The 15,954-nt window shown below is 50.7% G+C and overlaps 1 protein-coding gene across 4 annotated transcripts in view; it reads right to left on the bottom strand.

Annotated features, from left to right (window-relative positions):
- FGF13 (fibroblast growth factor 13) overlaps window positions 1-15,954 on the bottom strand; it is a 185,810-nt gene that overhangs the window by 38,794 nt on the left and 131,062 nt on the right. For 3 of the 4 annotated variants that reach the window (XM_058813911.1, XM_058813910.1, XM_058813913.1), the window contains one exon: window positions 1,224-1,334. In XM_058813911.1, the coding sequence (XP_058669894.1) occupies window positions 1,224-1,334 (111 nt within the window). Of the gene's footprint in view, window positions 1-1,223; window positions 1,335-3,293; window positions 3,910-15,954 lie in introns of those variants that run through there. The other variant, XM_058813912.1, reaches the window with a different exon arrangement.

Raw genomic sequence — 15,954 nt, 5'->3', positions numbered from 1 at the left:
GCTCCTGGGGCAGTGAGTGACCTGTCCCCAGCTGTGACCCCTGCCAGGACCCACAGCAGAGGCACAGAGAGCATCCCTGCAAGTCCCCGGAGGAACAGCAGGATGGAGGCGTTACCTCACTTCTAGGGGATGCCCCTCATGTGTGCAGAAATGACAGAAGGGGTGGCAAAGAAGTGACAGCAAAATTAATTGCTTCCTATTGTGACCAGCTGGTGTCAGCACAAAATAATCCAAAGCAATTTGCATCCTACTCTCTCCCTACTACATTTGCATTGTTTTAAATAAGGATATAAGGATATCCTCCTAATGAGCAGCTAAGCAATGCCTAAGTGAGAGATGATCGTTGCCAAGGTCTCTGTGCAGTATGAGCTGACAGAGAAATGAAGCTGCACAGGAAGAGGTAGCAGGCTACAGCTGGATTTATGAACATAAACATTTCTCTGAGCTCTGCCAGTCTTGGCTTGGCCACCTGCACCTTTGTACACTTTCTGCAGGGCATTGTTTCCTACATTGCCTTATTTTAGCAGTCTTGAAATATTTTTGTCTAGCTGTGTGAGATCCTTAAGCATTTTTCACACACCAAATCAGAGCTCTAGTCATCTTCTCCCATTTTCTATTAATCCACAAAGTTGTAAAAAAACCCAGTCAAAACCAGCAAGTAAAAATGTCCAGAGCTTTTTCACAGAAAACCTGAGGGAAAGCCAGTTGAAAGTTGATGGTACAATTTATAAGCGGTAACTAATAATAATAATAATAATAATAATAATAATAATAATAATAATAGGGAAATGTGAAGTGGAAAGTGATGCTGAAGTTCCAGTTTGTGAAATACCACGGCATGTTTGAATGAGCCCCTGTGTGAGAGTGGAGATAGCGTTATTCTATTTCAGGCTCTGAGTAGGCGAGCAAATTTTCCCTGCTGAAAAAAAAAATCTAATAAAATCCAAAGGACAGCAATGAACTTCTCTGGATTACCATGGAGATAACATTTGCTTTGTTTGTCACATGTGTCATCATTACCTCCTCTGGTTCATTATTTCTGTAAGTGATTTCTATCTGTATTTCTCTCAGACCCAGTAGGTCTGAAGGACTCTGTGCTGCCAGCACGGCGTTAGTGCTGCTGCCACTCGCTCAGCCAGCCCAGGACAGCAGCTCTGAGGGGACCTGCAGGGGAGGGAGACACCACAATGCACAAACACACCATTTATTCTCGTGTCACTTACTATAACTACTGTCTTCCTCCTTTGTTCCATCAATTGTTCCATCTGCTTGCAACTGCAAGTGGTATCCTTGCCTGCTGTAGAGCTTTGTTACTATACCTTTAAGCTGAGGCTCTGCAAAGAAACAACAGTGAGATTAACATGGGAAATCCTGATGTGCCACTCCAAGCGAGCAGGATGTGAAAAACGAATCTTCAGGTTTCTTCTCAAGGCTGAGGTAAGAAAAAGACCCAAAACAAAAGCAGGGCTACCAGCTTTGCATCACTTTTCATTTAGGCTGAGATCACATTTATGTCTATGAAATCAATTGGCAAAATGATTAAATGCCACTTTCGATTACAACGTGAGTAGCACAGTAAAATCTACTTCCAGTGAATACAGATTCCAGCAGCACTGCTTGGCCCCAGGAGCCCAGCCCTATCTCATTTAAGATTAAAAATGAGCTGGCAAAGAGTACATTCAGTCTTTTTAAAAGGTGTGAGTTCTTAGATGGAGAGGAAAAAGAAGACAATTACAATAGCATTAATAAGAGCCACAGTGACAGTTGAGAGCCTAAATATATAGCAGCAAACGTTTAGCACAGGAACTGCTGCAGCTCTAATAAACAAATCCCTATTCCTCACTGCTCCAGAGAGTACAGAGCATCCAAAGCGATAAACTACTCAATGAACATATGGAAAATGGAGAGGGAAACCCTGAAATCCAGCAATGTGTGGAACTGCAAAATAAATATTACCATAAGGGCTGAGGTAATTACCTCATCAACTAGAAGAAGAAAGATCAAAACAACGCATAGTTTGCATAGATTTCTTTTTTCCATAACCATCCTCACATTCACAGCTAGAAAGCGAGATATCTCACACGGTTTCATATCATTCTAGACCAAAAAGTACACAACAGCAGGATAAGCTGTCAAGTGTGCCATTCAAGATATCTGGCTAAAGCATCAGGAGTAATTGCAAAAAAGGTCTACGCCCACTGAATCCCAATGACATCTGCATTGTAGTCATTTCACACAGTTCCGTTTGTCAGGAGCTCATGCAGCCCTGCAGCTCGCTCCACAACATCTCATTCTTTTCAGAGACAAACACTGTGAAGATGTGGTGTGTCATTTCCAGCACTCTAAGTCTGGATAAGACTCCTTGTCTTTGTAACCAAAGGCACTGGGGCTCTGCTACTGCACTTCATTTTAGCAGGGGGTGAAGGCAAAAGCTTACCACAGTTTGCCTAAGTGTATTAGATCTTATCAGCAACTTTGATAAGAGTCCTGATGGACACACAACTCTTATCTACCAACTTTTTTGACCAGAAATTATTCCATCCCTCACTCTGGCTCTTTAGCCATAATCCATCCCAAAGGTACTGGCAAGCTGTGAGCAAGGCAGACAGGTGGAGTGGCACAGGCATCAATGCTCCAGCACAGCAAAGCCACGGCAGCATTGCCCGAGGGTTTTGCTCCTCCCACGTCCAAAACAATGCACTCAGATCAGGGACTCAGGCTTCACACCTGACCTTTTGCACCTGTGACCCAGAGAGCCTCGTGTGCACAGGGCAGCTGCAGGTATGGCATTCCTAGAAAGGCACAGGGCGCTGAAGCAAAACTCTGGAAGGTGCCAGCAAAAGCACAAAGCCTTGTCTGCAATCAGCAGGTAAAGCATGGCACAGGCATTCTGTGAAGCAGGACACCAAAACCAGATCTCCAGACCACGAAGTTATTTAATATACAACTATATATTAAAGAGAGAGATGCGCGTGTGGGAACTTCCCCGCTGGCATCTCCCCCACAAATACACCCATGTGTTTGCATGTGTGTAACAGAGGGACAGACAGCTGACTTAGAGCTATCTGGGTGCACACAGGTGTGCAGGTGAGGCACACACAGCAGCGTGCGCTACCCAAAGAAACCAAATGAACACGACAGGGGAAAGGACTGCCATGGGGTACCCAGGTCCTGCACATCCATTGTACGAGCCCTGAAACGCCTTTCCCCCTTTCCCCGCACCTGACGCACGTCCCAGTTTCCATTGCATCAAACCAACCGACCAACCCCCCAAAGACATAACCCTTGCCAACCTGGTCGCCTTCTTCGCCTTTTCTTGGAGCCAAAGAGTTTGACCCTGGAAAACACATTCAACTTGTTCTTGTCGCAGCTTCCCTTGCTCTTGCTGGGGCTGTTGACACACTTACAGGCATTGGACTTCTCCCGCTCCCTGGCTTGTCTCTTCTGGCGGATCAGGGAGCTGGCGATGGCTGCGGCCATGGCCGCCACCGCCCCGGCTGCCCGGCGGGCTCAGGCACGTGGGGGTCGCCGCCCGGCCGCGGCCAGCATGCTGCTCGGCCGTCCCCAAGGCCGGGGACGCTGCCAGGCAGCCCGGCCGAGGCACCCACCGCCGCTCGCACGGCGGCCCGGGACACACCGGCGGGGCGAGCACCAGAGCCCCGGCACGGCACGCAACAGTTTAGCTCGAGATTTCGTTCCTCTGGGATCCTCCCCTTTCCACTTTCTGGTGCTTTCTTATTCCTCCCAACTTCTAGCAGGGGAAAGTTTGCAGGCAGAGGTGAGCGTTTCTACGGAGATCACGCAGATCACTCGCAAGACATCCCTCCAAGCTTCTTCAGACGCGCTATCTGCGTGCAGCCATGGCACATCCACTTGGTGCAAGATCATCGCATCTCTCCTAGCCCCGATTTCTGCAGTTAACTTTTCTTCCCACCCGTCCCCTCCCCATTCAAATCCCAGCAAACACCTGTTAGACTCCAGCAGGGGCTGTCCAGTTGCAGGGGGTTTCTGGATCCTTTTTCCTCTTCTTGCTTACAAGAGACCCGAAGCAGTCGGTGCTGAAGGCACTGGGCTGAAGCACGAATGCCCCTGGGTGCCGACGCCTCGGGAAGCCTCTTCCACTGTGCTCCTGACAGGTGAGCGCAGCCTCCCCTGCCCGGCACGCTCGGCTCTCGCTCCGCAGCTCTTCCCAGCCGGTAAACAAGCAGCTCCCGAGCCGGGACTGCAGCAGCAGCAGCAGAAGGAGAAGGAGCAGCAGCGGCAGCAGCAGCGGCAGGATCCCTCCGGCAGCGATGCGGGCACCGCGCACTCCCCACGAGCCGTGCGCTGGGTACAGAAATGAGGCGACGCAGCAAACCCCTTATCACCACCTCCCTCCTCCTCCGCCCGTGCCTCCTCCTCCTCCTCCCGCTCCTCTCCGGCGCGGCGGAGAGCGGAGAGCTCTGCCCGGCGCTGCGAGGCGGCCGCGGGGCCGCGGCGGGGAGGGGGCTGCGGCGGGCAGGGGAGGGGGTACCGGGGCGGGGGTACCGGGGGAGAGGGTGCCAGGGGCGGGGGTGCCGGGAGTACCACGGGAGAGGGTACTAGGGAAGGGATGCCACGGGAGGGGTTCTAGAGGAAGGGGTACCAGAAGAAGGGATGCCACCGGAGGGGGTGCCGGGGGTACCACGGGAGGGAGTACCACGGGAGGGGTACCAGGGGAAGGGATGCCACGGGAGAGGGTACTAGGGAAGGGGTGCCAGGGGAAGGGATGCCACTGGAGGGGTACTAGGGAAGGGGTGCCAGGGGAAGGGATGCCACGGGAGGGGTACTAGGGAAGGGGTAGCAGGGGAAGGGATGCCACGGGAGGGGTACTAGGGAAGGGGTGCCGGGGGAAGGGATGCCACGGGAGGGGTACTAGGGAAGGGGTAGCAGGGGAAGGGATGCCACTGGAGGGGTACTAGGGAAGGGGTGCCAGGGGAAGGGATGCCACGGGAGGGGTACTAGGGAAGGGGTGCCAGGGGAAGGGATGCCACGGGAGGGGTGCCTGCGCCGCTCGGAGCCGCCTCCCGGCAGGCGCAGACACCCAAACAGACGTGACTGCGGTGAGCAAACAGCCCCGCCGGCCCCGAGCGAGCGCACCTGGCTGGCAGCAGCGCCGGCCCGGGGCAGGGCGCAGCTCCAGCCACAGCTGCCCCCTGCCTCTCCCTCATCCTTACAGGGGGTCCCCTCTCTGCATCACGGATTTATTGGAGGCTTTTTGCGTCTCTCGCCGTTCCTTTCCACCGCCTGCTTCAGCGGCAGTTTGGTGGCAGACGAGGAAATCCTGAGAGAGAGCAATTTCCTTGCCGTTGCCATGTTTCCCTCTGTCCCCGCACGGAGCCCCGCGGCCGGGCTCTCCTGCAGCCGGGTTTGCTGACGCCGAGCTGCGGTGGCGGCAGGCCGGGCCGGGCTGGGGCCCTGAGGCCGGGCCGTGCCATGAGGCCGGGCACACAGCCTGGGCACCCTGGGGTCAGTGCCCTGCCGTGGGCACCGAGCCCGCAGCCCCCTGCCCAGGAGCGGGAGGTCCTGGAGATGCCCCCGTAGCCCACTCCCTGCTCTTCGGCATGCTTTCAGCAGCTGGAGCCTAAATCAAAGCCAGTTCAGGCTGGAAATAAAGCAGAGACCTGCAGCCCCGGAGGCAAACAACTAATGAGAGAATCTGTCCCGCGGCAGAGGGATTCACAGGCAGGGTGGGATGTCTCTGAGAGCTGGTTCAGGCAGGAGTCCCTGTGGGGACTGCGATGGCAGCAGGCTGCTGTCACCCACGGCTGGCAGCCATGTGTGTCCCTTGTGCCCCGGGCCAGGGGCTGCAGAGACCCCAGGGATGGCTGGGCTGCTGTGACAGCACCAGGCTCTCAACATGCTTCCAGACTCAACCTGCTGCTGAGGGGATTTGCCCTTCCTCCTGTCCTCCATGTGCCCTCAGCAGAAGCAGGTGCTGCCGTCCCTGTCCGGGGTCACACGCTGGGACAAGGCCTGGCAGGAGCAGCAGACGGCGTGCTGCCCACCGCCTCTCCACAGCTCGGCTCCACAGGATTGCTGCACAGCCTTCCCTCGGCTAGGAACGGCCACAGCAGCTCCTCACTCTCCTTCAGCCAGGAACCCTGCCCCAATGACCGCTGTGCAAGGCCAGGCCCTCTGCCAGTACATGGCCAGGCCCTGTGCCCGGCCCTGTGCCAGTACATGGCCACCCTGTGCCCGGCCCTGTGACAGTACATGGCCACCCTGTGCCTGGCCCTGTGACAGTACATGGCCACCCTGTGCCCGGCCCTGTGCCAGTACATGGCCACCCTGTGCCCAGCCCTGTGACAGTACATGGCCACCCTGTGCCAGGCCCTGTGCCCAGCCCTGTGACAGTACATGGCCACCTTGTGCCTGGCCCTGTGACAGTGCATGGCCACCCTGTGCCCGGCCCTGTGCCAGTACATGGCCACCCTGTGCCAGGCCCTGTGCCCAGCCCTGTGACAGTACATGGCCACCCTGTGCCTGGCCCTGTGCCCGGCCCTGTGCCAGTACATGGCCACCCTGTGCCTGGCCCTGTGACAGTAAATGGCCACCCTGTGCCCGGCGCTGTGCCAGTACATGGCCACCCTGGCAGGCTGTCAGTGTCACCCTGAGGGACATGTGTCCCTCCCAGGCTGCTGTGCTGAGCCTGGCGCCCCAGTGCCACCCGCTGTCCCCTGGCTGCAGGAGCTGCCTGTGTACACACACACACCTACACTCACACGTTTGTTTATGAGGCAGCCCACGCACACAGGCATATTAAACAAACACTCCTAATTTCTTATTTAAGTTTAACGGTGGGGTAAAAATAGCTGCAATTCACAAGTTCCACCACTACCCTCATCTGCCAGTCCACATAAGACATGTGAAATCCAACACAAGAGACAGCCAGTTGGATATTATTAGCAATAAATCATCCTACTCAACTCACCAGTAACATACTATAGATTTTGCCATCTTTCCACTTCCAATACAGTCATGAGTGAGGCTTGTTTTCTTTCCTGAGACTCACACATTAGTTTATAAATATTCCCAATTTGGAAAGCAGTGTTTGATCTTCAGATCAAAGTGAAGCTGCCTCATTGTGATCGGTCCTACAAGGTCACAAGACATTGCGTTTTTACAGACTAACTAGAACTCAGAATTCAGCTAACCTTGAAAATCCCGGGGAAAAGCAATATATAAAAGCCGTATTTGGGATATCTTTCTGCCAGCATTCCAGCCCGCATGCTTAAAATCCATAATGAAAATTCATTTGCACAAATGTTCCTTGACAGATAACTAAAGAGAGGAACAAAAATAGCATATATGCATAATCAGATTTAAGTTTCAAAAAACAGTCCTCCAGTTTTTTTGCATGAGCAACCTCTTCATCTATCGGTACTCCTACAAACATGTCTTCATTTACTATAAATGGCACATGAAAATGAAGATCTTGTTGGGAAAATGTCTTTGGTACAGGACCAGCCTTTGGACTACTTCAGTGTTCCACATATAAAAATCTCAAGGAACAGCTTTATTTTCTTTGAAAAGCAAGAGCTGCTCACTCCCCACCACACTAAATAAAACAAAATTACATTCCAAGTGACTTTTTGAACGTAGAAGACAACCAGACACTCCTTGAGCACACATTCTCTCTCTTTATGATTATTGCAGTGGGGCACATTTAAAGCTAAGGGGTTAATTGCCAACGTCATTTCAATCAAAGATAAACCAGCATGGGACAGACTTGTCCAGTTGCTGTCAGAGACAGTGCCATCATCTCCCTGGAGCTGCCATCTGACCAGAAACAATTCCACTGTTTTGAAATAGACAAAGATCTCACCCACTTCTGATTCATAATTTTTCCCCCCAGTCATCTGTTGAGCGTTTGCTGATGGTTCTTTCCATGATTCTGATCACTAAAATATGCCTGAACCTTCCGAAGTTGCCTGGAGAGGGCAGAAGCAAAGTGTGCAATTTGGCACCCAGGCCAGGAGTGGCTCTTGGACGGAGGCAGGGCAAGGTTTTCAGGCAGCCCTTGCTGTCTGGCTCCTGCGCAGAAAGGCATTAAATCCCCATCACTGGCCCACAGCGCAAGCAGCGCTGGCTCTTTCACCCAGTCAGAGGAAAGTGCCAAAATTCTGGTTTTCCCTTCCTCCTCCCTGAATCATCTGTGTTGTGGCAGGTCCCAGACCACTGATGATTGCTCTGAGTTTGAATCTATCCTAAGCACAAAAGATTTACAGTTGGTCCCGTCATGCTGAGCAGAACAAAATCTGAGACCAGGTGAACAATACCAAGCCAGCTGCAGAGCTGACTGCCATGGAAGCAGCTGCAAGGACAGAGCCCATTGTGCAGTTTGTCCATGGTCCAGGGCAGCCCTGAGCAGAGAATTCCTTCCCCCAGAGCTCCTCACTGCCCACAAGCCCAACGTGTGACCCTGCAGGGGACCCGCACTCCTCCGTGTCCTGTGAAGCACCAGCAATTCTCATGACATGCTGCCATAAAGTAGGAACTGATTTCCAGCACCTTGGGTCAAAAGATCCCATCCTCAGACTAAACCGCATTCTCAGTTATCTCCTGTTCCCCTATATAGAAAGTAGTAAAAGACTTATAGTAGGCCCTATATAAACTAACAGTGTTTAGGCAGAACAAATGCTGCATCAAAATCAGACCAGAAGAAAAAAATCCCAAGCCAGCTCCAAGCCTCACTCAGTCCATCTTAAACCCCAAACCACTCCTCTACAGTTACAAGCTTGAAGCTGCTTTGGTGTGACAAAATAAAAAAAATCAGCCTGCCATTGGGTGTCAGGAGTCCCTCCTGAGGCTCTTTTGTTCTTGCTGTCACAGAAAAAGTAGGGAAAAAAAGCTTCAAACATCAAACCTATGGACTGTTTCCACTGCCTACACTCTCCAAAAGTAGAGCATTATTTTCTGAAAAGCACCACCAGAATCTCATCTCTTTTCAGGATGAGATAAACAAGACTTTCTCCAGTCAGGGATGACACAGCAGCACTGAGGCCCCAGTGGTTTTTGCTCTCCTAAGTAAACAGAATTACTATTCACCAGGAAGCAGAGCTGCTCAGAGCCCAGTCCTGCATCACTGAACTCCTGTGTGAAATATCCCATGGACATGACTCAGCCTCTGCTCTGCAGCCAGCCCCAGGCTGGACACAGCCTGCAGCACAGCAGGGCTGAGCACGCTGCGCTGGCTCCTCAGTACCCCCAGAGCCTGGGCTGTACCAGACAGGGCTCCAAGAACACCAGCCTGGGCTTTATTGCTGAGGGCAAGAGGAAAAAAGGTGTTAGTGGAAGCTGAGCTTCCAAGCAGCTCCAGTCCAAGAGCTCAAACGTGGCATTTTAGTGACAGACCAACCAGAAAATTAACGGTAAAGAATGGCTACAATAGGCAGCTGCAAACACAAGTATTTTTATGTTGAGAGCATAAGGGACTTGTAAATAGTGGTGTGGATGTTCCTGACTGTGTGTCTGTGCCATGTTTTTTTGCAGAAGTGCACTGGGCTGCCTTGCTCAGAAACAGGAAAAAAATCAAAACAGATTCCTGTGACACCAGTGTAGACATGGCACCTAGACCCACTTTATCTAAAAGCTCACTTCTTCCCCAAAGAATGAGGTGATTGGCTCATTTTTATCTTCTCAGGGTACAGAATCAGGAGTCCCAACACCAGAAGAGACCCCAGCATAACTGGTGCACAGGACTGGATGTGCCAAAACTGGCACCCATCCAGCAAAGCACAGAAACACAGCCCCGACTTCAACAGGCGAGCCATCTCACTAGGACTACTGAGATATTGGAAAAGTAACTGTGTAGATGATGTATCACAAAAGGTTCTCATAGTCTAAGCCCATTCTCTATCTACACAAGTTTGCCAGGACAAGGTCTTGTGACTGACAAAAATTCGGGTCTCTTCTTCATGTCTTACATGACCTGCTAAATGTTCAGTATGGCCACGACACCTCACATAAGGGACACCAGTTTCCTCTCAGATTCTTACAGAAAATACTAACGAGAGAAAACCCAGTTCTGCCTTTTCCCAGCTGTGTATTCCAATTCCTTTATACTATAGCAGTAAAAACTGGATTTGATCTGACCTGGTAGTGCAGCCATTTTTTGAAAAGGAGGGCATTGTTTGAAGATAGAAAAATAGAAATATTTTTGCCTAGGCTAATGCATATTCAGTCATCCCAAAATGTCAACCACAAAAGCTCATCTATCCGGGGCACAAAAGATCAGTGCCAATCAGCTGGGAAAGGTCACAGAACAAACACAGGGGATCAACTCCCCCAGCTCTGCAGGCTCCTGAAATGGGAACGTGTTATTCCAGTGCCCAGGGGTCCTGAGCTGAGCCAGGAACCTGAGCAGTGCCCATGTCACTTCTCTGCTCACCACACAGCCCAGCAACACTCCCACATCAGTATGCACAGAGGGATCTGCTCACTCACCTCCCAGCACGGTGGCTCTTGGAAACATCAGTGTAAATGACAGCCTATCGGCCCTGAATCATTTACATCTCAGCATGGGACACACCAGAAGTGTGGGCTGTGTGCCACTGTCCAACTTAACATAAGGCCACTTTACACATGACAGAACACTGCAAATAGTCCTTCACAGAGCCAAGGCAAGTTGCCTGGAAATTGCCACATTACTCAAATAAGATCTTTTTCCCACCTTTTCACAGATCTGATGGTTCATCCTTTGTCAACAGCTTGACAGAGACTCAGTGGGTCCCTGGTGAGTTGGAGCCTCTGAGAGTTCTCTTCCTTCCCCCTGCAGGCAAGCATTTCACCAGCTTCTCACAGTCATGCTCCCTGCTTTGCTCAGAACGAGCTTCTGCCCCACTGCTTGGCTCCCCTCAACCCCAGAGCCCAGCCCACTGTGATCCTGTGATGCATGCCCACCTGGCAACTCCCACTGCTGTGTTAACGATGCAAGGCTCAGCTGCTTCCTAACAATGCAAACAAATCACCCACACTGGGCTCAGAAGAGCCTGGCGCTGGTTTGCTGTGACTTTTACCCAAATGCCAAGATCATGGCACCACATTCAGACAAATGAGAAGGTGAGCAGAGCTGGTCACAAATGAAAGGGACTTTGAGGAAGAAGTGTTGTGTCTTGGATGGAAGCAGAGCTCTCCAGGAACTGGACTTAGACCCTGCACCAGTCAATGATGCTTCTGGAAGTGTGGAAGTGAGCCTGGCTCACTCACTGGCACGGAACTGAAACCAATTTACCCAAACAGAATGCTGGTCTCAGTCTCTGTAAGCAGAAGGAAGGTCTGTCCTTGAGGATCAGGGAAAGAGCCATGAGCCCAAGCTTCCTTTGGGTCTCTGTTCACCAAGTAATAATCACGGTATGAACAGAGGTGTAACAAGACATATCTGACTTAAGTGATGGAGAAAGGAGGCTTATCTAAGCTCATCTGACCAGGTATCTGGGCTGAATACCCAAAAAAGTAGAGAGAAAGGCAACTCCAGATGGCAATTCATTCCCTACAAAGAACACCACTGTTTTCCCAGCTTTATGAAGGAAAACATTACCTCTGTTTTACTGAACTTATTGCAGAGTGATTCACACTGTATCTCATGCATCATTATGATAAGTAATATTCACCACCACCAAAATTAAGAACCCTTAATGAAGGTCACTGCAGCTCAGGCTCTTGCTTCTGGCAGTGCTCTCTCATACATGGGAACAAAAATCCAGCCCAGGCAGCGGCTCAGTCACACTTCCCACACCCAAATGGCCCTGCAGAAATCAGCCTCATGACAGGAGCTGCTGCTGGCGAGAGCAGAACAAAGGTGACATCTAGAAATCACACAGGGATTTTGAATTGAAAAGTACAGTGCATCATGAGTAAACAGAAGAGAATTCATTGTCATAGGTGACATGCACTGTTTCCACAAGAAACACCAAGAAAAATATTGGCCAGCAAACAGGAACATGAACCACAAGCCAGCATCTGCTCTGTGGGATTTAAATAGGTCTGGAGACTAGGAAAAATACGTATGCAAATTTCACAGAAGCAAATTAAAAGAAATTCAGAGAAGTCAATTCAGAGAAGAAAGCTAATGGCAGAACATCTGCTGCTGCTCCCAATATTCGCATTAGAGGCTGGGAACATTTCTGGGGACTCAGACCTCATCAGAAAGCTCAAAAAGGTTCTGTTGCTATGCAGAGAAACATTGCTCAGAAATTAGAGGAAGAGACAGGAAGCTGGCCGAGCTCAGCACTGTTATTCCTTGCTTAGGTCCAGCTGAGCTCCAGCAGGGCCACATTTGCTTGTATAGACTGGGTAACTGTACCACCCGTGGCACGTTTCTACCCAAACCCACCACAAAAGGAGCAGACTGAGCTGCAAAAGTAGACATGAAGATAATACCATGATTTTAATCCAATTCCCAGGCCATATGCATGGCCTTTGCAACACCCAGTCATACAACTCAAAGGGGCTGAGCTGAATTCACAGCAGACAGGCACACGGTTACACAGGTGATGGTAAATCCAGGATTTCTGTCCTCTCCCTTCAGCCCCCAGCCCCTTGTTTATCACTCTCCTTCTCTACCTCTTCAGATCAGATCTTCTTTCCTTGTTTCACTAAAAACTACAACATGCTTCTGATGAGAAGTAGTCACAAAACTCACTAGTATCTCCATGTCCTTACCCTTCAGCTGAGGTCAACTTAACCTTGTTTACAAACAAATAAGCTTAGTTTAGTTTTATCTACAACATTCCAAGGCTTGGGAGCTTTGGCTGGGAAGGGACAAGGAGCAGACTGAGATTGTCAAGCACAGAAGTAAGCCTGCTGGATTGTAAGAAGTTCTCTGGGCATGTATTCATACAGACACAAATACAGACACTTTCTTCTGCCTTTCTTCTTCCTAATTCACAAATATGAACAAATCCAAAATGTTACAAAAAGGCTGAGATGCACAAACACTAGGAAATCAGAGGGGAGCTGTCAATGATGGGAGAAACTTTCACCTCCCTCAGTCCTTTCTTATTTTTCCCCAATTCTGCAAGATATGAAACATCTTACTCAGTGACTATATTTTTAAACCTTTACTGCCATAAATTTTAGCTTACTTAAAAATTTCAGATGTACAGTCTTTTCAGGAAGCTTTCAGCAAAATATAGTTTCCTGTACAGGAAGTAAGCAGTAAAACATGAATTTGTAAACAGCTACAAACCAAACAAATGGAACAGATTTCCAGTACTGAAAGTACTGGAAAGGCATGAAATGACGAAAATGAGAGCCAAGAGGGACACCTGCAGTCAGCGCGGGTAAGCGCCCGGCAAGGCTCCCTCCTCGCCGTCACTCCGGGCTCCGGGTGCTGCCGTGTGAGCACAGCAAACCCCGGCTGGGAGCTCGGCACGGCCGGGAGAGCCCGGGCAGCTCTGCATGGGGGCCGGAGCCGGGCCTCGCCCTCGGCACCTGCGGGCCCGGGGGACCCTGCAGCCAGCGGCATCCCAGGGCAGCCGGGGACTGGCACAGGGCACCCCGGGCACCGGCACAGGGCACCGGCACAGGGCATTCCAGAGTATCCCAGGGTACCGGCACAGGGCACCGGCACAGGGCACCCCAGGGCATCCCGGGCACCGGCACAGGGCACCGGCACAGGGCATTCCAGAGTATCCCAGGGCACCGGCACAGGGCACCCCAGGGCATCCCGGGCACCGGCACAGGGCAGCGCCCAGAGCGCTCCTGAACAGCTCCGCTGGCCGGAACCCGGCGCTGTCCGTGGTGCTGCCCGGCCGCGGCGGCCGCTCCGTGCCCAGCCCGCACTACTCATCCCTCATCCCGGATCCTCCATCTCGCACCCCGGATCTCCCATCTCCGATCAACCATCCTGCCCGCTGCGGCCCCGAGCAGCTCCCAGCTCGGGCACCACACCCGGCCCTCCACACCACGGTCACATCCGCACACCACGGGCATGTCCCCACAGCACGGTGACGCATCCCCACACCACGGTCACATCCCCACACCACGGTGATGCATCCCCACACCACGGTCACACCCCCACACCACGGGCATGTCCCCACAGCACGGTGACACGTCCCCACACCACAGTCACATCCCCACAGCATGGACATGTCCCCACAGCACGGTGATGCATCCCCACACCACGGTCACATCCCCACACCACGGGCATGTCCCCACAGCACGGGCATGTCCCCACAGCACGGTGACACGTCCCCACACCACGGTCACATCCGCACACCATGGACATGTCCCCACAGCACAGTGACGCATCTCCACACCACGGTCACATCCCCACAGCACGGGCACGTCCCCACAGCAAGGTGACACATCCCCACACCACGGTCACATCCCCACAGCACGGGCACGTCCCCACAGCAAGGTGACACATCCCCACAGCACGGTCACATCCCCACACCATGAACATGCCCCCACAGCACGGTGACACGTCCCCACAGCACGGTCCGTGCCAGCTGCACACTGGGGCCCTACAATGACACCCCAAAACCTAACCCACAGCAAAGGCTCCCGACTGCCGCACACCCCCTCCCTCCTGAGTGCCCCAGCCACAGCCCTTCCTGCTGCTGCAGCACAGAGAGGCATTAGCAGTTAATAACAATTAATAACCGTACGATCATACCTGCTACATGCCAAAACCAACCAAGAGTGCACACTTGGCACTGCACACTTTACTACACTCAGATTTGCTATATTAATCTTAAAGAGAAAAAGAAAAATGGATGCCACACAATTCATAGAAGTTGATGATTAGTGTGTTATTTCTAATACAGAATGACACACAGCCCAGCTAATATCTAAGGCTCACAGTCAATGCTGAATGCTCTGTACACGTTGCTGATCAGATTATTGTTTGATATTGGGGTATTTTCCAAAAGCCCCTGGATTTGCTCTTCCCTTCTAGCCACAGGGCGTTGGTTCTTAGAGTAATCTGATCATTTCACATACCCCATGCAGAGAACACACTTTTTCATTATTGAAGAAAACTAAATTACACCATCATAAGCCTTCAGCTAAAGCATGGACAAAAGAATAGAGAAATTAAGAAGGTTTTGTATTGAAAATGTTTTTACATTATTAACAACATGGTAAGATTGCCTTCAGTTAAGGTTAAGCACAGTACTCTGATGAAAGGCAATTAGAAAATAAATTGAATGATTTGTTTTTTCTCTAAAGCAATTCTTATACCTGACAAAAGCTTGGGTACAAAATTAACTAAATACATGGCACAGATGTTTAAAATCAACCTGTCTGACACATGAAACATATATTTGGACAAATTTGCCAGCTCAGCAGCATATTCAGTCTATTTACAGTCCCAGCCAGTAAGAATGAACAGTAACACCTGCCTTTTCCTTCTTAAATGACATTTTTTAAGTTACCAAAGAAAACTAATGAAGTCTAAGAACAACCACACATTCTTAGTATTAAAGAAATATTAACCTCTGATTTCTCTATATGGTTTATAACCTCTACAGAGGATTAGTTGCCAGTAAATACCTTCTCATTTTTTTTCTGTAAAAAAACATTGCTTAAATACATCTTACCTGAATAAGACTTTCTTATCCCCAAAGCCATGCTGCCTTACAGCTGCTCCTGCCCAGGCAATTGCAGTCTACATTTGGAGCAGACACACAGGGACTAGATCAGAGAAAGTTTAAGGCACATTTAAAGTATTCTCTAAGGCATTGGCCAGAAGCATCAAGCCCATACTCGTGGTATAGAGAGATCATTAATGGGCATTAGTGACAGACCATTATGACTTTCAGAATCATTAAAGATTCATAATGTAACTGCATTGTTCTGGCAACATCTCACCACTTCTTGGACATAAATGTACGTTTCTCCTACATGATTTACTTAAACTTATTATTTTTCGGTGTCAGATTTTGTTTTCTGCCTCCTAGAATTACAAAGAGAGGCTGTAACAGGATC

The sequence above is a fragment of the Ammospiza caudacuta genome, chromosome 14 (genome assembly GCF_027887145.1).
Source record: "Ammospiza caudacuta isolate bAmmCau1 chromosome 14, bAmmCau1.pri, whole genome shotgun sequence".
Classification (NCBI taxonomy): domain Eukaryota; kingdom Metazoa; phylum Chordata; class Aves; order Passeriformes; family Passerellidae; genus Ammospiza; species Ammospiza caudacuta.
This window is presented reverse-complemented; position numbering and strand designations above follow the sequence as displayed.